The sequence below is a fragment of the Trachinotus anak genome, unplaced genomic scaffold, assembly GCF_046630095.1.
Source record: "Trachinotus anak isolate AG129_WGS33_773 ecotype Australia unplaced genomic scaffold, CSIRO_AGI_Tana_v1 ptg000016l, whole genome shotgun sequence".
In the NCBI taxonomy this organism is placed as follows: Eukaryota; Metazoa; Chordata; class Actinopteri; order Carangiformes; family Carangidae; genus Trachinotus; species Trachinotus anak.
Window position 1 is genome coordinate 17,217,256 of NW_027273867.1, and position 22,240 is coordinate 17,239,495.

General features: G+C 41.8%; 1 protein-coding gene across 2 annotated transcripts in view; it reads left to right on the forward strand.

The window, feature by feature from the left end:
• The window catches only part of efna3a (ephrin-A3a), a 57,513-nt gene that overhangs the window by 11,798 nt on the left and 23,475 nt on the right, over window positions 1-22,240 (forward strand). Inside the window, exon 1 of one of the 2 annotated variants that reach the window (XM_071500858.1) lies at window positions 14,442-14,585. The exons of the other annotated variant lie outside the window; for it this stretch is intronic. Within the exon in view, the coding sequence (XP_071356959.1) occupies window positions 14,578-14,585 (8 nt within the window). The 5' untranslated portion in view covers window positions 14,442-14,577. Of the gene's footprint in view, window positions 1-14,441; window positions 14,586-22,240 lie in introns of those variants that run through there. 2 annotated transcript variants of the gene reach the window in all.

A 22,240-nucleotide genomic window follows, 5' to 3' on the forward strand; every position in this document is an offset into this window, starting at 1 on the left:
AAATCTATAAAAAAAAAAAAAAAAAAAATGCTGTTCATCAGCAAAAATGTTGCTTCCCCCCCCCCCCCCCCCCCCCCCCCGCCCTCCACCTCCTCTTCATTAGACAGTTCATCAGCAATATATCACCATATGTATTATTTATGAGCAGAGCGCAGTTCATTCTAAACACGCAGCACAGGTTTCTTTAGTTATTTAGGTTTGGTTATATTTTCAAACTACTGTGTGCGTGTGTGTATGGAGAGAGCGCTCTGAACTTCACAAAATGTCGCTTTTCTGCTTAATGAGGACTTGTTCCCTCCCAGCGTTGCCACCTCAACCCGAGCGGAGGGAGCCGGGGTGCGCCTCTTTGTCAGCCCCTGCTCAGTGTCTTGTATGCAAATATCCATTCATTTTTCAATCAGCCTCATGGTTCATTTTGAGGCGTTCGATAGAGGTCTGACCTTGTGCAAGGTAATTTACCCAAAATTCCTTTGACCTCCAAGGTTACCTGGTGGAATAACCTCCACTCTGTGTTCAAGGCCTCCATACAGACGGAGGGATGGCTCTGACTGAACCATGTTAGCACCACTGACTGCGGTAATATGATACAACATTTGGCACCAGAGTTTGGCTCTTAATGAGGTCGTTTTGCATCATAACACTGTAACATTATAAGTCCTGACCTAAAGTTAGTCAAGATGACCAGCTGACTGAATCACAGGCAGGAAAAACTCAGCCCGGTGTCACAGAAACAATCGCGGGTCAGGCAGCATTTCACTGATAATATGTCTGAGCTCACATTGTAGTCTGTAACAAGGTAACAACCGCTCAGACTGGCAGCAGCACTAATGAGGCAATTAAAAGTGAGCGGCATTAACGCAAAGTAAATAATGTAACACAATGTTGTGTAGACAAAAAAACTAAAGCTTCTTAACGCGGTGTAACCACACATACATTTATATTTTTAAAGTAAAAAATAAAAAATAGTGTTATTGTCTTTTTTGTATTCATCCCTTTAACAAACAAGCAAAATAAGATTGGTGCTGGTGTGTGTGTGTGTGTGTGTGTGTGTGTGTGTGTGTGTGTGAGGTTTCTGATATATTTCTGTCCTGAAAATATCTCAGTATCTTAAGAAATTACGTCCACCATATTCGCCATCTCATGATTTACATCCACCACCAGGTCGTGGGCTCTTTATGTGGGGGTGATGGATGGTCATGTAGCTCGTCTGACTTTCATGCTGATGACCAGAGTCTGGGTCCTGTCACAGGCCTGTTATTAATGTTCACTTTTTTATTGACTGTGAAGTGTTTTTGCAGTCCAACCCTAACCAGAGTTTATTTGTCACCACCACGCTTTTCTCCTCACTTGTGTACTTGCCCTGCACTAAAATGTTGGCACTGATGGTCTTGTCTCACGATAGGGTAGAAACATCTGGTTGTGGGGCCTTGAACATTTACCATGAAGGTGCCTTTGAGCAAGGCAATAAACTTTTAATTACTCAAATGTGGCCATTTGAGTAATTGAGTAATCACATTTGTGGCCTCAAATGTGATTTTAGGCCACTGCTGTAAACCCGAGAGCTGTCTGTGTAAACAAGTGTAGATATTATATGACGAGTCAGAAACTGTAGGGAGGAGTTACACCTGAATACACTCTCATTCTCTGAGTCTTTGAGATACTCCTCTTACATATGCTCATCAGCTTCAGCACCTAGTTACAGCCACTGAGCGGTTTATACTGAGATGTAGCATCAGTCTCTGTGCAGCAAGACGCCTCACAGTTTACAATGCAGACCCAAGCGCCAGATCTTCTGCTTCTCTTCCGTAAGCCCTGTGATTTATTCCAAAATACGCTGTAAATCTGCTTGAAGCTACTTTACATCTTCATTTCTGAAAAACACATGTACACACACAGTAGGGTTCGACTCGGATAAAGATTCTTAACTGAGGAATAATTTTGAAATTGTATTGGCTGTTAAGAAATTATGTAAATTTGCTTGTTCCACTTTCCCCCCTCCAAATACATGTAGAGTTATCATGACAAACTGATTCAAGTTTTGATTGGGGGAGAGGTTTTTTTTTTTTTCTCTGTTGAGTTGTCACTGATGTGCTTTTATAAAAGAGCTAATCAAGTGAAAAAAGTCTTTGTACAGCCTGAATAACATAATGTCGAACTAATCAAGAAAGAAAGGCGCTGCACACACGCACACACAGACATATGCACAGATAGAAAAGCCGGTACCTCTGATTCCTCTCTGCAAGGCCCTGCAGGTGTGGTCCACTCCTCCTGCGCTGGCTATTAGCACAGCCTATCATTGGTATTCAATACCCGCTCCTAATTCCCCCACAGTGTTTTTTTTCTCCTCTCACTTGACAGAGGACTGTGGGTTAAACGCCGGGGGGAGCGCTCCATCACGACTAGATCTGATCCAATTAAATACAGATTTAATCAGCCCCGCAGTCGGCGAGTGAATACGCAATGTGATCAGGCCGGTGGTAACTAGTGGCCCAGCAGTGCAGGCGCTGGTTTCCATCCCCGGGCTGGACGATCGGCTTAGTGGGTGAGGAGGCACCTTGATCCTATCTGACCTGTCAGTTAAGCACATCGACATATCTGCAGACAGTTAGTTTTCACTTTTAAGAAGCTGGTGGCATGTTGAAGCTTTTCCTCACTTCTCTTCAGTGCTCTGAAGACACCTTTAAACCGCAACTTTAGTGCTGTGAGATACTGAGGCAGCAACGACAGAGGCTCCCGTGGAAGATCTGCCAGATTTACTGTTGATGCAAACTCCGTATTAATTAGTGATTTAGGGACTGGATTATATCTGCGGCAGGCGGAAACAGTCTGGAGGAGGTTAATCTTTCGTTCACTGGCAGAGAAGTGAAGCCTGTCTACCAGCGGCTGTGTGGAAATCATGGAGAAAAAACACCTCCCTCTGCCAGAGAAGGAAGACTTTCCTGCCTCCCTCCCAAATGGCTGCAGCTGCTGATTGTTGAAACCTTTTGCTCTGCAGAGGAAGCAGTCCTGTGATATGAAGTACAGCTCCCCAGCGTCCCATCAAAGTCCACTGTAACTGCTGTGTCACCTTCAGAGTTCCAAGGGAGGATTGTACATGGGGAGCTGCTGCAGAGCCTACTAATGAGAAATCACTGGGAAATTGGTTGCTTTTCAACATAGCTCGATGTCTGGGGTCATTTCAGTTATGACCCAAGACTTAATTACAAATCCTGCCATTTAGTGGATGGCGATTTGTCTGTGCGACTGTCTCTCTGCGACTAGATATTGCAGTGAAAAAATAACGATTCTGGCTGCGACTCAAATGGGTAACTGCAAATAAGTAATGCCTGGCTCAGTTAGTCACGTCCCACACAATGCAAACATAACACACCATGTCATTAAGTGCACTGTTTAGTGTCTGAACCAGCTCCAACCTGGCAAGCACATCGCCCTGGCTGGTGCATTTAACAAGCTGGAGGTTTGTTCCTCATCCAGCGTGCCAGTCATTTATGTTAATGCAAACAACTTCCCCCATTCTCTGCCTATTTAATGTTTACAGTGATGAATTATGTGCTATCAGATCATACCCTCATATCCTGAGTGTCATTGGCATTCAAAGCATTCCTGCAACCTCTATTGAAAAACCACAGAGGACAGATTCCTTGAATTCTTTGCATTATTCAGGAAAGCTTATCTCAGCCTATTCTATGTAAAAAGAAAAATCAGCAATTAATAGAAAAATGACTCCAGGAGATCTCATAGTGTTTGCTAATAAAAGGGCTAAAGATGTATAATTTGTTTATTACACTGAAATGATTCCAGCTTTTACTATTAGCATTTTAGCCGCTTTCTGCCCCTGGGACGGGCATCTGTCTCTCTTCTTCCACCTCAGATCAGTAGCCTTTAATTACCTCTAGTGTTTGGAGGAAGCCTCACCTCACTTGTTATTTCCAGGTGTAAATGAGATGAGGAGGGAAAGGTTACCCTGAGTCCCACAAGACCATGCAGTCCTTCAGGATGGTCTCGGCTCACCCCTGCCATAGTCTGATATCTCAAACAGAGCTGTGTTTGAAGTGCTCGGTTGGGTGCCTGCGCTTTCTGCACTTGGGCGAGAGTCGTGGTGCTTGTTCAACTCTGGCAGCCCCTCTGTAAGTTCCTTCTTTTGTATTTGCATACCGAACAAACAGGAAATTGTGTTCATTTGTATGCAAATGTGTTTGTCCCCAAGGCTGGGATTTTGAATTAAAAGTTTTACCGTCCCATTAATTCCAAATTACACACAGGCACTGACATGGGCTCCTCCGCTCGGCGGGGGGGTATCCAGCTTGCCATCCAAACGCGTCTCTGTCAGTTTAGGCTGTTTAGTTTGCCATCTGTGAAACGGAGTCGGAATTTGGATTTAATCTGGTCCACTGATTTGCAGATTGATCATCTGCACCACGTTGCAATCTCCTCTTAATTATCCCGAAGAAAATATGCAAAGATTTTGGTGTGATTGATATTCGAGGATACTACTAGAGACAGACGTTAGGAGGCCTTGGAGTGGTTGACTGACAGGTTGTGCACAACATGGTGAATGAGAGGGAGTGTTGAAGGCTGTCCTCCATGCCGATGTAGCACACCTCATCAGCCTTGCTCATTAAAATACACGTACAACCTTATGAAAAATGCATGACCCCGTCAATGACGTGTGGCATGTATGGCCTGATGCTGACAGTCAAGGTAATATGAAAAATTAGCACCTCCGCATCGGCTTCTCAGAAGGGACTCTGCATAAAGGACCTTGTCTTTATCATAACGCTGCCAATCAAGCACTAACATTGTATTAATTCAGCTGTTCAAGGTATTGTTTTTAGTAATTGAATGCCTGGTTGTTATAGTGATGTGAGTTGCGTTTATGGTTTCATTTGAGCGTGATTGGAACCTACACTGAGGCTGATGGTTCATATATTCACTAAACGATCAAGACACAGATAGAGCTTATTTATTCTTTCAGCTGGAAATATCATAACAAAGAAGTGACACAGGCATTTTATTGGATGTGTTACTGGGCTGTTCTTACAGTATAAAATTATAGGCCTGCTGTTGCTATGGCTCTTTCATTCTTGTGTTCTGGTTTTACTGTGTTATCAATTATTTATCATGATTTGGCCACAAATAGTTCCAGACTTGTACTTTGCAGCTTGAACTTGTTCATAATCTGGACATCTACTTTGAATACAGTGTAAAATATCCACAAAATATTCAAGACAAATTCAGACCAATAGAAATCTAACTTGATTTCACAAAAATTTCGCCCACAAGGACAAACACCACACATACACACAGTAACGTTCACAAATTAATAATGCATGGAGCACATCTTGTACACACGCAGACTTTTTGGCAGCCATCTGATGTCTGTGTGATGAGCCAAAGGGGGACACATCATTTTTGACTCTCCAGTCAGAGAGTGATGGCGGCTGAGTGCTCGGTTGCCAGGTTTGCTAATGAAAGGGGGAATTGGGCTTTGTGCCTTTTCAAAGACTTGGAATGCGGGTTGTGTTCTTTTTTAGGTGGTACAGTACGTAACCTGGAAGGAGCTGATGTCTGACAGGTTAAAAAATGACTTTGACAACAAGACAGACTTACAGTCAGTAAAGGTACCTGGAAGGGAAATTCTCAAGTTTGCTAGAAAGCACTTAGAAGTAAACATAGTACAGCTTAGACTGCTGGGCTTAAGAAACTCAGGCAGTATCGCGTGATTGGAAAATATCAGTGATTTGCCTGAATCTATTCCTTGATTTTTTTAATGGCTTTTGTCCTGTTGAAGGTTGCAGAATGTGCAATATAAGAAGCTTTTTTATTTTTAGATTTAACTGTTGTCTAGAAAATCAATTTGAAGTCAAACAATATCGTCCTAAGAGAAAAAGAAGAAGCTGCCTACAAAAAAGAATTAAGAAAAAAACAGTATTTTGAATGAAAAACAATAGACATTCAGCTTTCATACTGTGTCTAACAATCTCCCTGTATTGATTGTGAGTGCATAAGTGCTGCTCAAAGTAAATTTAGTTATTTTGGCAATACTTAATCTCAAAAGTAAAACAACATTCAGAACATCTATTCAAAGAAATTGGTTTTGCATGTGTGATGCAGCTGTTTATTATTTGTTAGTGGATAAATCAATGTGAAATTTGTGAAGAACAGATGGAACCAGGATTGTTTTGCACCTGAACAAAACCATTTTTGAACACTCGGAGAAAACACCAGGCAGATTTCTGCCTTCATTAGCATAACTGGCAACCACACTCCCCGCTCAGCTCACATCGCTCTGATTGAAAAAAAAAACAACAAAAAAAGGATGTGAAATCCCTTATCAGCATTTGCTGTCATTACAGACACCCTCCTGAAATCTCTATGTATATAAGATGTCACATGTAACATTTAGATATAAACTGCATTGAGCTTCTGCTTTTTTCCACAAGGTGAAAAGGTGCAAAACCCTTCTATTTATTTTGTATGTGAATAAAAACATTGATTGGAAAACTTGCAGAATCACAGGCCATTAGACATTTGTGCATACGTTCTGATGAATATTTAGCCATTCTATTCACAGCTGCATGTCTGGAATCGATATGTAATGGTCTTGGATTCAGGTAATTGGAGTGAATATTGAATGTAGATATGATTGCTGAGCCATGTTACATGCTGTCCTCTCAGTATTTCAGAGGGCCTGCCGCCTTTGTAGCTTGTATGATAGAACGTGTTGCTTTGTAATGAGAGTTGCTGATATGTTTCTGCACAAATTAGAGTCTGTTTATTCTACTTAGTGGACAAGGTGAATCGGAGAGGGAAAACTAGAGAAAATAGTCTTTTATAATGAGCTTCTTTTGTACCAAACACTTGAGCTCGTTATTAAGTTACAATGCAAAATAATGTTTTTTTTTTCTTTTATGGAATTAAGATTAACAAGGCTGCATAGAATACATATTTACAGTGCCCTAGATTTGTCAGTAACACACATCAAAGTAAATGCATGTGGGGAAAAAGGAGGTTGCTTCAATCAATCACAAGACAGAGCATGCAGCAGCTGATTAATATTTGTCAAAAGAAAAACCTCAACTGTGCTTCCAAACTCAATGCAGAACAGCAAATTCATCGATAACCATTGAATCCATTGGTTGCCTGTGCACCTCTTTGCTGTTTCATTCCCTCCACTATTGTTCTGTCCTTGAGTGAACTGTCACAGAGCACAATATAGCCTGTAGTGTGCACTTCCTGAGATTGTCACAATTGCCACAAGTCATTACAAGTCACTCTCTGGTGAGCGTTAAAAAGAAAAGTGGTGACTCGGAACAGAGATTGAGCCGGAGGAAACCTGCAGTCTGTGGGAGGCTGTAGGAAAATAGTTGGTAAAATAGGACCCAAGGTTAAAGGAGGTGGCAGATGAACGTGGCACAAAATGTACCAGCGCCATTATCACAGCCCCCAACTTGGGCACCCTATCCACCTGTTATTAGCGCTGAATTGGGAGAATTGGATTAGACTGACTTGTCTTTAAAGGCTCCTAGAATAAAGCTGCCAAAGCCTTTCTGCCTTTCTGCCCGAGCGCCAGCGAGGGTCAGCGGGAGCGCGTGCGTGGGCAATGGCCGGCAGTCACAGCCACTCAGAGACACCCTGGACGGGGGAGAGGAGAGAGCCAACCACAGCTTGGCAGCTCCGTTGGAGTCTGATAAGCTTTAATGGCACCGCCACAATGATTCACACCATGTGACACACACACACACACACACTGAGGCATGCACGCACACACAGAAACACACACACACACACACACACACACACACACACACACACACACACACACACACACACACCTCTAGCAGCCTTGTGAGGAATAATTTCTGGACCCTGGATAAATTTGCAGTAGCAGGGAGTCTCTATTTACCAGTAATTGCATTTCTCTGCCCTCTTTCAGCCCTGCCTTCAAAAATGTTCTGTGCCTCAGGAAGTTGAAGGTGGCTGGGGAAAAAGGCAACAGAACATGTTGTCGGCCTCACGCAGTGCTCTGCCACAAGTTGACAGTTTATAGGCCAATCTGTACCATACATGAATACAAGCTGTGCGCCGTACATAACCTGTCAGCCAGACATGTTGCATCATCTGCTTTTCCTGAAAGCCCGTTCAACTGGAACAGAATATGATTAACCTCACTATACAATGATTTAATTGATCCATTTACTCACCATCACAGATGCAACAGGATTACATGCCAGCAAATGAAGACGTTCAAACCCAACATCTGTATTAACTGCAGCTGTCCACTGTTGTAAATTATGATAAATGCTCTGGGTATTTGGTTAATTTTCCATGGTTGGAGGGCCCTTTTTTGCTTTGAGGCAAACAGTAGAGGGAACAGAACAAAACAGCCCAGTATCCCTTGCAATTATAGTATAGTCATATTGGACAATCCTGAAACGCACAACGTCCACCAGTGCCAGCGTTCAGTGGCAGTGCAGGAAAAATGGCTAAGAGACAGACGTGAGGGTGGTAAGGTTGGATGGTTGTGTAATGCATCTAACTTTTTATACTGGAGATCAGAGTTAACATCCTGCCACAGAACAACAGCTGATGTTCACAATCATTCCCTGCTCTTGAAAGGGTATTCCACATAGCTGGAGATATATGTGTCAGTATGGATGTACCCAATATCACCTTAATGTAGAAAAACCACTGGATCCTATGTCTCCCATAATTCAACTTGATAGAGTGTTTCATTAAACCATCCCTGCCTGGAAAACATGTACATTTTTTAAACTCCACACACCCAGTTTGTAAAACAGACTTTCTGTTATAATTCTTTAGCTTCCAAGATAAATGTAAGATGATGACATCACTCTGATATCATCAAGGTTATGTTTCCTGACAGATTTTTTCCAGAGGACATTAATCAAATTTCCCTGTTGATAAAGCATTAAACCAACCATGATAAGTGAACTGATCTTCATTTGTAGAAACGGTTGTTCCTTAAACTATACTACCACACACACAAACACACACACACACACACACACGCTGGCCATTAATCATAAGGCTTGATCCCCAGCTCCTTCCATCTATATGTTGAATGCCAAAATTGCCTCTAATGTGTGTAAAGAAAAAAAAAGTTTGCATCTGAATGGAATGTAAAAAAAAAAAAAAATCAATACTTTCATTATTTGACAGTGAGTGTAATCTAGCATTTTGCTGACTCATCTTATTAATAATGTTGTGTCTTACGATAGGGTTAAATAAAACAGTAATATACAGAGAGCGCTCTCATGGCACCAGCTGTGACTTACAGTATTCGTCCTCGTCTCCTCGTCGAGCGTCTCTTGACTGATGAAAGGGCTTGTGTATGGATGTGTGGGGTGCGTGAACGGAATAAGGGCAGCAAACATGAGGGCTGGAGCAGAGTACTAACACAAAGCAGTGCCTCCAATTAATCTGCACACAGCTAAATTGGAGACACAAAGGGAAATACCACATGGACCCCAAAAAAAAAAAAAAAAAAAAATCAGTAGTCTGAAAAGGTTACTTAAATAAAATACCAAACTCTGTCCAGCTCAGTGTAGTTTTTGAAGCTTCATTCTCCCTCAGTCTGAGCAAAGATCTGCTCCTTGTTAGTAGGAAGTGACTACAATGCAATAATGTACTTAGCAGCTTTGTCTGTAGAGAGTGAGTGGGGTGCAGACTGCCAGCAAGTGGAACAGATTGCAGTATTGCATATGACTCAAAATGTCCATCTGCCCCCTTTATGTGTGCAGTTTCTTTTTTCCCTGTTTTTTTTTTTTTTTTGTTTTGTTTTTTTTGCTGCTTTCAGCATTATGCCTAAAGTGTGCTCACACATCTCTCTCTGCTTCGGGGAGGTTTTTTTTTGCAAATGAACCTGCAGGGGAGGCACTTAAACACACACACACGCACGCACACACACGCACACACACACACACACAGATACGGGCAGCCTTGGTACAACAGGTAATTATTTGCAAAGAATGGAGCAAATGCGTGGGGTGCAAATTGCATTGTGGGATGGCTCTGCGGGACTGAAAGATGTCAATTGAAGAGGCAGCCATTTTTATGAACAACTCATCCATTGTTCTCTGTGGTGAATTGCAGGGGGCAGTGTCACTGTATTTACATGTACCTGTTAGAGCGTGGGCGTATTTGTTTGTCTCTGTCAGAGAGGATGATTTGGCCTCTCGCTGGAGAACACTGGCTGTGCACAAACTGCCGCTAAATGGGAACATGAGTTTAGCAATAATTCGGAACCCCTCTTGAGAGCGACACGGAGGTGTGCAGAAAGCCTGTCGCCACCTGTCACAACCCTCAAAACAGCAGGGAGGGCAGAAAAAAACCACACCTGCCTGTCAAAACTCTTTTCACTCTCTAATTGTTCTACGTGCATTCACAGGATTGCTGGTTTAATTCTGCTTTATAATCACTGCTCATTGTTCCCACTTATTGTTTCCTTGCTCAATTTGTTTTGTTTGTGTTCACACTTTGGCTACACAAATGTATGTCATGCCAACCAAGCGATTTATGCTCAAGGCAAGTGAATTTAATTTAATTTAAGGAGAGCATAGAGGAAGAGCAGGAGCAGGAGAAGAGGATGGGGAAATGAAGAAGCACCTGCAGACATGGGAAACGACTAAAGCAAAGATGAAAAGATCAGAATGAATACTGTTTTAGTAATTCTTCCAGGCTACATGGACACTGTTTTAACCGAAGTAGCTGACAGAAGATGATGGATTATTCATTTAAAAGGACACAATTACCATATTAAGTAGGCTGGTTTTTAATTCATGAATCAGGCTGCTGCACGTTTTGCCTATTCGTCTGGAGATAGAATACTAGTAACAACAAAGCAGCTCTATCACTTTTGGCTGCCCATGCATATGCCTTATGAGATGTGTTTGATAATCCCAGGTTGAAGCGCTACATTTATCTGTTGAGATTAAGCTACAGGATCCAGTAATCCTTGATAGGATCTCCTATTCAGTGTGGCTGCTACGGTTAAGATTATATTACAATGTTTTCCACTTTCAAACAGAAGATTTTATGTACTTTGTCAGCCAAACATTTAATTGCTAGATATATTACAATGGAAAAAAAGAATTTGAAACTGCAGGATTAATAGAATATAGACTGTTGCTAACTTTGTGATAACGGTATATGACATTCTGTGTAGTTTAACTTCCAACAGTCCAGTATTAACAGATTATTGCTTGCAGTTTTTCTGACTTAGTAGAGATTGGTACCCGTTTTGTGAACTGTGAGGTTCTGCGGACTGGAACGTGTCCAGCTTGCTCTCAGCTGTGGATTTGGGTGGTTCAAGGCCCTTTGCCCAGCACGTAGAGGTGCCCAGGGGCAGCAGGAAAGAAGACTGATCGAACTGGTTTTACACTGGGGTTGTCAGAGGTCTCCTAACTTTCTCACAAATCAATATGGGCCTTAAACTGCAGCCAACCGGCTGAAACTGGCTGCAATTTCCTCCCAACTCAGGTTCTGTCCATGTTTCTCATCAGTAATGACTGAGCAGTTTGAATTGAGCCAAATACCCCTGTGGGCCAGAGAACACTGACTCATGTTACTTGCACACATTAATAATGCATTATAGCATGTAACACAGGATAATTAACTCTGCTGCTAAATACAAGCTCAGTCCAAAGTGCCATTCTGCCAGGATGCTGTTTGCTGAGAGTGAGAAAGCGTAGGGTGATGACTAAGCCATCCATCTTTGTTGTGAATGATTATAGGCTTTACACTTGTTTTTTTTTTTTTTTTATGTTGTTGTTTGGTTTGCGTTTTGTTTCATCATTAAATCAGTGAGAAGAGCTACAATTAGATAGATATTAATCAGCAGCTCAGCTATGAGCGAGACAAACCTTTATTCCCTGAATCCAACAATGTTCAGTGCTGGATTAAAATGTGTGTGTTATTACAACAACCCTTTATATAAGGCTGACTGTTATTTTAAATTTCTAGCTGAAGGTGCCAATAGGATACGTTTGTTTCAGTACTTATACCAAAATTATGTTTTTTTTGAAGATTGAAAACAGAGCTGAAACAATTGGTTGATTTGTCAGTCGCTAGGAAACAATTGATGATTGATTATCCTTTAAAAAAAAATTTTCAAGGCAAATACTCTCTGGTTCCAACTCTTCAAATGCTGCCTTTTGTTGCTGCATGTGACAATAAACTGAATATCTTTGGATTTTTCAGTCAGTTGAACAAATCTTAAAGCAATTTAAAGACATTTTCTTCAACTCCTGGGGTATTATGACTTTTTTCCCACTATTTTATGACATTTGATAGACTAATCAATCAGTGATTAATTTTTAAAAAATCATGACGAGATTAACTGATAATTAAAAATAATCATTAGTTGCGGCCCATTCACCTTAGCAATAGTTTGACAAGAACCTTGAGTTAAGATTTTCACTTTGTCAAGATGCCTATTTCATTATCTTTCTAATTTTTTTTTTAACACAAGCTGCCATCCAATAACTTTGCCTACATTAAATAAAAAGTTAAATGAGCAAAGTTTCCAGTTTCCTCGAAACTATAAATAGATGCTTACAGTCAATGGGCTACTTGATGACACTTGATTTTACAAACACATTTTACTCAGAAAACTACTGAGTCAAAAAGTACTGTGGCTCAATCCACAACATTCGCTCTATATCGGTGTTCCTTTTCCCCGGAGCACAGAATGACTCAGTTGTTGATAAGTTTTTGTACTTCTCAGCTCTTTCAGTGTTGCTTCAGTTTGTACACTGTGTGTCTCTTTCACTGGTGACTGCGCAGTCTGAATTCACTGCGTCCTGCTGTTGTTGAGAGAATCCATGTTGCGTTCACTGCACCTTACAAACAGACTGGTTCTCATTGTGATTTGCATTCTGCCAGCCCTAATCTAACCAGTGTAACAATCTAATTGATCACTTAAGTGTAATTGGAATCATTTGAAACTTGCTCCAATCCATGTTAGCCATGCTTCACTCAGCTCTAACATTGCTTTTTTTCCTCCCCTCCTTCCTCTCTCTTTCCTTTCGCTCTCTCTTTATCCCCAGTGGTTCTGGTCCGCTGCTCTCCCTCCATCTCCCTTGCTCTTTATTGACTGTAGAGTGTAAGGCGGTGTTAAACCAGCATCGATGTAATAGTGGGCATTAGCCCTTTGAACTACCCTTAATCTGACTGTAATAAACTCACATTCATTTTGGTGGCAGGAGCATTTCTTTTTTCCACCACACGTATATACACACATAAATGTTTGTGGATAGATGCATAAAGGAAGTGTGTGCGTGCATTAAGAGTTGGTGTGTGTGTGTGAGGGAGAGAGCTGGTCCACGCATAAATGGACATTGTTATGGGGACAGCACACCCAGTGCAAAGCCTGTCAAAAGCTCTTCTGCGGTGCGATGTACTAGAGCCGTGCTTGAGACTTGGCTTTAATTGGAATGTAATTGGAGAAGCACCATTGATCATGAATCACATTCAGCTCCGTCTCCCTCCTCCCTGAACTCAGGGCTGCTCTGTTTTCCACTGACTGACTCTGACTCTTCCTCTCCCCCTATCCCCCCCTCCCTGTATACCTCCTCCGCCTCCTCCCGTAAGGAGAACGTCAGTCATGTGCAGTGGAGCGACGCAGAGGAACAAGGCCCCCTACTGGGCCCAGAGCGCGTGGGTCAATGTGCGTCTGGGGCACAAACCACAAGAAAACAGGAAAAAGGGAGGAGAAGGGGGGTGTGTAGAGGAGTGAAGAGAGGAGATTAAGAGAAAAAGAGGGTGGGGGCGATGAGATGGAGTGCACGAGTGAAATCGCTTGTAATAGCCTGCGCGCTCTATTGTGCCATTTCATCCAGCATTTAGTTAAGCGAGATTTGTTTTGTTTTGCCTCTGTTGTTTGAAATGCTCGGAGAAGTCAATTTGCTGGCTCATTTGTCAAACGCTGGACTGCGTCAGTGGCATCTCAGCGGTGTCATGGAGCGGAGAAAAGCTCTCTCACTCAGCTGGAGTGTAGATGTGAATCGGGCTTGTGGAGATTGCCTGTGTACCATTTTAAATGTGGACTGGAAAACGATGAAAACTAAGGGCACAGGCAGAGCACCTCTGTCCCAAATTGATTCTTGAGTGGAATAGGGCAGCGTGAGCAAAGAGAGACAGTAAAGAGACAGTGAAACAGTGAAAAAGAGAGATTAGAAGATATGATAAGTTACTGAGCAGAACTGAATAAATTCGATATTGAAATTGTGATTTAAAGGAGTGTAATTTTTAAATTACAAATATTTAAATCATAATCTCACATAAATAACAGTGTTTCCAGTTGGTGGAGGTGAAAGCTTTCCTTGGCAACCACTGATTTCCCCGAACTGTAATGACAACTGTTGATGGCAAATTTACTCAGCTGTAGCTAATTAACATTAATTCAGAGAGTTGACACAACTAAGATGTTCTTGGCCCTTGTCTGATTAATATGCTACGTGCTGGTGTCCAAAGATGCCTCTGTAGAGGATGAAACACCGCTCTGTCTAGTTTTTCATCTTGGAAAGAGTTGGCTGCGACTTTGTATTCTTCAAAATGGAGTGGTGAGTCTTTCTTTAGATATATAATCTCTCTGACCACATCGAGTCAGTGTCAGACAGGAAGCTAGCGGTTAGCTTGTTCATTAAGCAGTGTGAATGTTGCACAGCTGGCGGACACAGCTGGGGAATCAAACACTTTATTAACTTTGTTTTTTGGTTAAGGCCTTTGTCATATGATGACATTTTGGCAGTAGAAGAATAGATGTAAATTATGTAAATAATCATTTATAATAGGATTCATTTGTTAGCAAGCTCTCCTATTTTTATGCACAGGTCCAAAAGCACTGTACAAACGTTACTGTTCTTCATCCCTTTTTAAACTGGCATAGCCCTGGTCTACTCTCAATTTTGCAAACAAAATCTCAGAATGATTATACAAAATACTGAACTAATACTGAACCGTGCTACAGAGACCCAAACATTGCAGAAATGTACGTTTTGTTTTTTTTTTCCTTTTGTGTGGGAAACACTTTTGAGCCATAACCACTGGAATGATTCTGTGTCTATAGCTGTAGCACTGATACTTAACACAGATAGAACGAGGAGAGTTAGAGCTTTCAAACAATGTTTAATTTGTCAAGGTTATGTTAAGTGAGTCCAGTACAAAGCAGAACACACACAAAAGGACCACACGCCCACAGGTGGGGCAGTGTATTTTAAGAGGTGAATGAATGCCATTTATCTGCTTCAGTTTCAGGGTCCTGGTATTGTGCATGCACAATATGAATAGGACAAAGTCATCATTAATGTCAGAGGTGACTCCTGTGCTTTTTATACTATGACAAGAATGTTGCTGTGAAAGATGAAAAGAAATAAAATAGATATAAAATGTTCCCGTACATTCAGTTCGGGGGTAATAAGAAAACATGCCTTGCTCACATACCTCACACTTATAGTACCTCACACTTATAGTAAATGAAGTTGACACTTGGTATTTAGATGTACTATGTTAGTCAGTTACTCATTTAGTCTGTGCTTGATCCAAAAGCTTATTTGAATCTGTATAAATAATCATTTTCCAGCTCACTTCTGTTTTATCAGTCGAGGCAGTTATTGTAAGTGGTACAGTAAAAGCACATCATGCCATAATATTAAGCTGACCTCCAGGATTCAAGACTGTGAAGGAGCTCGTCCTTTCAGTATCTGGAATGAAAGGTAGCTCAAGCAGTGACAGTGCAGACCTGTCAAAAGCACCATTAGGGGGTTGTCAGTCAGATATCACAACATTATCAGAACCAATTTACAAGTGGCTTGACATTATTACCACATACCTGGCCAACTTTGTATCCATTGTACTAGATATCACACAGATTTTCAATGTTATTATTTTATTTGAATATTATTTATTGATGTCAAGTGTACAACTGACATAATAGCTTAATAATTATGTGGAGTAAATTGGTAATTTTTTATAGAAAAGGCCAGTTATGAGTTAATGCTCAACCAGTATATGTATGAAAATAATAAGGTCAGTGGTCCACTAAGTAGTTTTCAGAGCTTTCAACCACATTTGATTTTACCTGACTGCCATTAGACTATTTAACATCTCAGACAAAGGCAGTGGATAATGGCAGAGCCTTAATTTAACTAAATACATGAATAAGCTACTGGATAATTGAATTTCCCTATAGGGATAAATAAAGTATTTCTTATCTTATCTTATTTTATCTTGTGTACATGTAAAGTTTGATACAAAATGCAAGATACGGTAAGTTTGTGATCATTCTTGATACAAATGTACCTTGGTCATTTAAAATAAACCACAAATACAGGCCTGGTGTTTCATGTATAGAAAAAAAAATCTGCATTGCAATTAGACATTTTATTCAGCTCCAGTAAAGAGTGAAGAATGAAGAAGGAGAAGGAGAGAAGAGAGATGAGAAGAGAGAAGCTGATTGTGCTAGAGACTAGAAGAGGGTCAGAGATCCCTCTTGGATATTTATGAGACATAAAGTGTGACATGAAAATGTGATCAAATGAATGAGAGCGAGAGAGAGATGACTGTTTGAAAGAGCAACGTTTACTGATTAGGGGGCTGAGAACTGATGTCAGGTCGCAGTATTAGCGAGAATGAGAACAAACAGCAAACCAACACTGGGCAATCACACAGACAAACAGAAAACCGGTGATGAATAAGTAGCGGCAAATGAAAACCAAAGAGGAATGAGGAGGTGAAGAGGGGGTCGTGATACGCGAGGAGGCCAGTAGAGAGGCCAGAGGGAGGTTGAGAGTCAGGGTGAAAAGAGATGCAGGGAAGGAAGGAGGGAAGGATGGAGAGAGAGCGAGGAAAAGCAAGCAAGGAAAGGGGGGAGGTTGTTGTTTTAAGATCAGTACGGATGAGTGCATTTCCCCTCTCTAGGGAGGGGGCCCATCGGCTCTCTGTGTCTGTCACTCCACTCATTTATGCCTCGCTCCAAGGGAGAGGTAAAGGGCGCTGAGTCTTGTGTGTGTGTGTGTGTGTGTATGTGTGTGTGTGTGTGTGTGTGGGCCTGTGTGTGCACGTGTTTGAGATGGCTCATGTGAAAATGTGGGCAATTTGGAAAAGGAGTGTAATGCTGTTTTCATCAGTGAATGACTCACCCTTCCTTTCATTAGGTTGTTTTTTTCCCTCCACCCTTTTTTCAACACTGTCCCCTCTCTCCTAACTGTGCTTCCAGCTTATTGTCCTTTATTTTTGAGGACATACACTTTCATGCCCTGTTGTTTGCTGACAGGTTTCGAGGTTTGGATGACCACTGGTTTGGTTTAAGGCAGCAACTAATTATTATTTTTCATTAACCTATTAATCATTAAGTCCATAAAGGTCAGAGAATAATGAAAAACGCCCATCACAGTTTCCTAGAGCCCAAAGTGAAATCTCCAAATAGCTTTTGTGGGTGAACAGCAATCTAAAACCTAAACCAATTCAATTTTCAATTATATAAAACAGACAAAAGTAGCAAATCCTCAGAGAAACATTCACTGCTTCCAGCTTCTCAAGCTGTTTGCTTAATCACAATTGTTTTCAGTTAATTTTCTGTCAGTGGACTAATTAATCAACATTTGTTTCAGCACTAGTTTGGTTGCTGCCTTGGTCTCTGAGTTTTACCAAAACCAAAGCAGCTGATGTTGATACAGTGAGGTGCTGTGGCAATGTAATTAAAGTCAGTTTCATTCCACTTTTATTATTTTAAAATGATTCAAAAGTAATACATAGAATTGAGCTAATTAAATAAAATATATTGATAGTTGATATTTTGTGCAGATAATTAGCTCATTCATTCATTCATTCACTCATTTCATGCGATTTCAGCAGTTTGTGTGATTTAGGCCATCATATGCTGCTTCAACCAGCCATTATCTGTGGGTAGAAGGAGTACAAAAAAGTTTTACTTGAGGAAAAATAAAATCATGTTTTTTTTTTCTTTTTATAAATGCAGGTGTGGAAAAAGTGACTTTGTTGCAGTAATCATGGTAATTGCAATTAGCCACTTTCCACCCCTGCTGCTAACTTAAAATCATTCGCTAATGAACTTCATTTAGCATCGGCAGGGCTCTGCGTACTCATGCAAAACCACTGAAAAAACCACTGTGTCTGGGACACATCACTGCTTTTAACTAAATTCACAAAAAACATATTAAACAACTAAATGAATGAATATAAAATATGAAAATAAATGTCATCACAGGTGTTATAGTCTGTTTTTTAAGTATCTGTGGCGGGACAAAACTCCATTATTTTAGTTTATAACATGACTGGCTGACATCTGATATTTAATTAAAGGCCAATATCAGTCAAATGTATTAATAAGCTGATTTATCTGTCTAACCCAAGCAATAAGTAATATCCGCTCTGTCATAAAAGTAATACTAAAATACCACTCTGTTTCAGTGTGATAATGTGTTCGTTTGGCTTAAATTACAACATGTCAAACGTTCCATTTTTGGTGATAATAATTGTATCAGTATTGGAACGAACTGGCAGCAGCCTCAGAAGCTCTTCCAGACAAAGTTATCATTGTTTTTGCAGGTAGGCAGACCTGTCACCCTGAGTGTGTGTTTAGCCCAGTTGCCATGAAGGTTATCAGGCCAGCGCACAAACTAGACTAGAGGTGGAGAGGAGGCGGGGCGGGGCGGGCTCCCCACAGGTTAGGAGGCATAAGTATGCAGCACCAGTTAGGTGCTTATTTTTACCTGTGTGTGTATGTGTGTGTGTGTGTTTGCAGAGCTGTCCATCCATTTGTCTGTTTATTCGCCTGTCTTTGTGTGTTTGTGTGTGCTCATGCTTGAGTGTGTGTGTGTGTGTGTGTGTGCAGAACCTCCCAGCAGGAGCAGCCAAAGTGCGTTCCTCTAATGTCATCCTGTGGCCGTCCTCCAGCTAAAAGCCAGCGGCTTGCTCTCCTCTACACTCCTCCCCCAATGTCACCTTTCCTCCCTCCACTTTTTACTTTCTCCTCCTCTAACACCTCACCCTCCTCCTCTTTCTCTCCTCTCTCTCCCTCGCTGCCTTCCTCTCTCACCCTCTCTGTTTGTCATTTTTCATCATCTGTCCATGTTTGCTAATCTCCGTCCTTTCTCTGCTCTCCGTCTCAATTCATCATCTCTACTTGGGTTTTGTGCTGTAGGTTACCGAGTCGCTGATAGAGAGGAGACGAGAAACAGACGATCATAAAGACTGACAGGGAGGGAGGGGGTTATCCTCTTATCTCTCTCTCTTTTTTCCACTGTCTTTCTTTCCCTGTTTTTCACAGTCCACCTCTGTGTCCCTATCTCTCTGTTTTTCTTTTCTTTTTTCTTTCTTTCATTCCCCCCGCTCTGTTCCTCCTCTCCTGATCTCTGCCCCTCCATCTGCTTCTTCCTGTCACTGCTACCCTGACACCGCTCACCTCTCCCTCCCTCTCCTCCTCCTTCTGCTGATCCCTCCATACTGACAGCCGTCAATTTCAGACAGACGGACACACTTCACAGAGACAGCATGTGAAGTTTGTGTGTGTGGTTTGTGTTTGTGTGTGTGCTTGTCTGTTTGTGCTTAATATGATGTGAAGGCTGTTAGTGCGACCTGCGCAGGAGGTCACCACTTAACCCTGTGTTTGCTTTACTGCTCTGAGCAGCATGTGTTCACAGTTTAATTTGTGCATGTTAAATAAGGTCTGATCACCTGGCTCTGTCATGCCTCACAACATATGAAGGCACACACACACACACACAGCTTGGTACATTAGGCTGTTAGAGTATTCTATCTTTACGCACATAAGGTCACATTCAGAGCTCCTGTATGCCTCGCTTCACAGGCCGGCTGCATTAGGCCCAGGAATCATGGCAGAGCGGCCCGCCTGTCTCTATCTGAAATTCTAATCACCACTCACAGACATTACTATTCAGTCTGTGCTCCCACTGGCTGCCTGTGCAATGGCTAAGCTTTACACTAAAGTTTTGGTTAAACCGTGAAGGCCAAAGCTCATTTCATAACACCCACATTTGTATTACATATTGATAAACACAATCTGTCTGTTACTTTGTGCCCTCAATCTGCTGCCGTCTCCCTCCCTCCCTCCTCCCTGTCAGTTTTTCCCTTCACCTTGGCCTCCACCGGTCCCTGTTCCAACTTCAAAACAATGTGTTTTTCCTCCACATTCATGGTGCATTCAGCAGATCCATTCCCTTTGTCACAAGTTATTTATGCGTGACACATCTTTTCTTAATAATCTCTCCTCTCATCTTTCAATTTTCCCTGGCCCTCAGTTTCTGCATCCCTTTCTTCTGCCTCCCTTAAAGCATTTCACCTCTCCACTATCTCCATGCCTGGGCACACTTCCTCCATTCGACTCAATTCTTATCTCCCCCTCTATATTCCTTCATCTCTTCTTTTCCTATCCTTCTCCTCTATCTTTCTATGCCCAGCCACCTCTCGCACCCTCCCTCTCTGTGCCCTCTATCCCCTCCCTCTCCGTCCTCCTGGCCCCTTGGACAAAATTAAACCCCGTCGGCGTGAGCCTTGCCTGACCACATCTCCCACCGAGGCTCAGCCACATGGACCCAAGAAACAGACCTTGAAAAACAAGATAAAGTACATCAAAACTGCAATAGGTTCACCGCTCCATGGGCAGTGTATATTTTTGGCTATCATTTCACATTTTTACACTCTCTCCACCCTGCTCCACCCAGTCTGTCTGTGTCTCTCCCTCCTCTGTCTGTTTTGCTCCGTCTCTCTTTCCCTTCCCTTCTCTCTCAGACAGACATTGTCGCAGTCTTGACAGTGAGGCGAGTCTGCAGTGATTAACATTGATTAAAGTGGCTAACGAGTCTCCTTTTCATTCTGTTGATGTGAGGATGTGTGTGTTTGTGGGTGTGAGAGTGGGAGTGTGTGTGTTTTAGTGTATGAGCTTGTTTGAGCGTGTTTTTGTGTTCAGAACGTGTCCATAAAGCTGTCACTCATCTGGGCTGGGTGTGTGAGAAAAGAAAAGCCCAGCTGTGAGTGCTTAGCAGTGGAGGTGCCTGTACGTTTGATGGGATTGTAGACAGTCGAATGTGTGTGTGTGTTTGTGTGTGCGCGCGCATTTGTGTGTATATAGTATACAGCACACTCGCATGCACTCTCTAATTCAGCCGCCTGTTGAGCAGAGACTCTCATCCTTTGTTTTCCTGCCACATGGACCATTTTACTCTCGGATCTGAACAGCGAGGACCAAATGTCCCGCTGCTTAATTCAGCTTCCAATCAAGTGACCAATCAAAGCTGTCATTTTACCTTAAGAACACATTGAGGGTGTCATGGTGTTTCATTATTTGAAAACTTTTTTTTTTTCATGTGCACGGATATGTACACTTAAAATTAAGTATGATCTGATAGGTTATTGGTGATGTGGTGAAATCAGTATGGCGCTATTTAAAGCTGCTCTTTTCAGTGTTTTATAGTGAGAGTGGACAAGTATAGGGTGAAAGGGATCACTGATAGTGACTCTGTGCTCTATGAATTTCAGCACCTTTCAGCATGTTGTTTTGGTTTTTACTTGCAACTTTAATGTTTGGTTCCCTCTCACAAACAAACAATTCATTCTGGTTTATGGATACTTTTCAAATATATATCACAATATAGAGAAAGCAGGCAAAATCACGAATATAATCTCAAACCTAGATTTAACAGCCCCGTTGCGTGCTACACAAAAACTGACCAAAAGGACTTTCATAAAAAAATATTATTGTCTGTGCAGGTTGAAACAAAAGCAGAGAATTTGCATGTGCTGTGTGACCCAGGTGTGATTGAGCGTGTTGATTTAGTCTTGTATGGTACCTGAGCACAGCAGCTCGAGCGGTAACCCTTCTGGCCGAGGCAGTGTAGGCTGAGTGAGCCTTTGAGGCGCACAGATTCACATCCGACATGGCTGCCTGAGCCATAAGAACAACTCCATGAATTATGAAAGGGCACAAGCCCTTCACTGGGCTGCTCTGAGAAGGGAAGAGATGGAGGCAGAGATAACTACATGTTGTAGATAGATAGAAAGATAGTGTAGAGTGAAGCAAGTGGAAAAAATAAAGGAGAGAAAGATGCACTGGCACAATAAGTGAGAGAGATAACGCTTGCATGTGTAGTAGAGTGAGAGGGTGTTTGTTTTGGACTGAAGAAGAAAGTGTGTGTGCTTGTCTTTCGTGTGAATTTGTGACTGTCTATGTATCGATGCT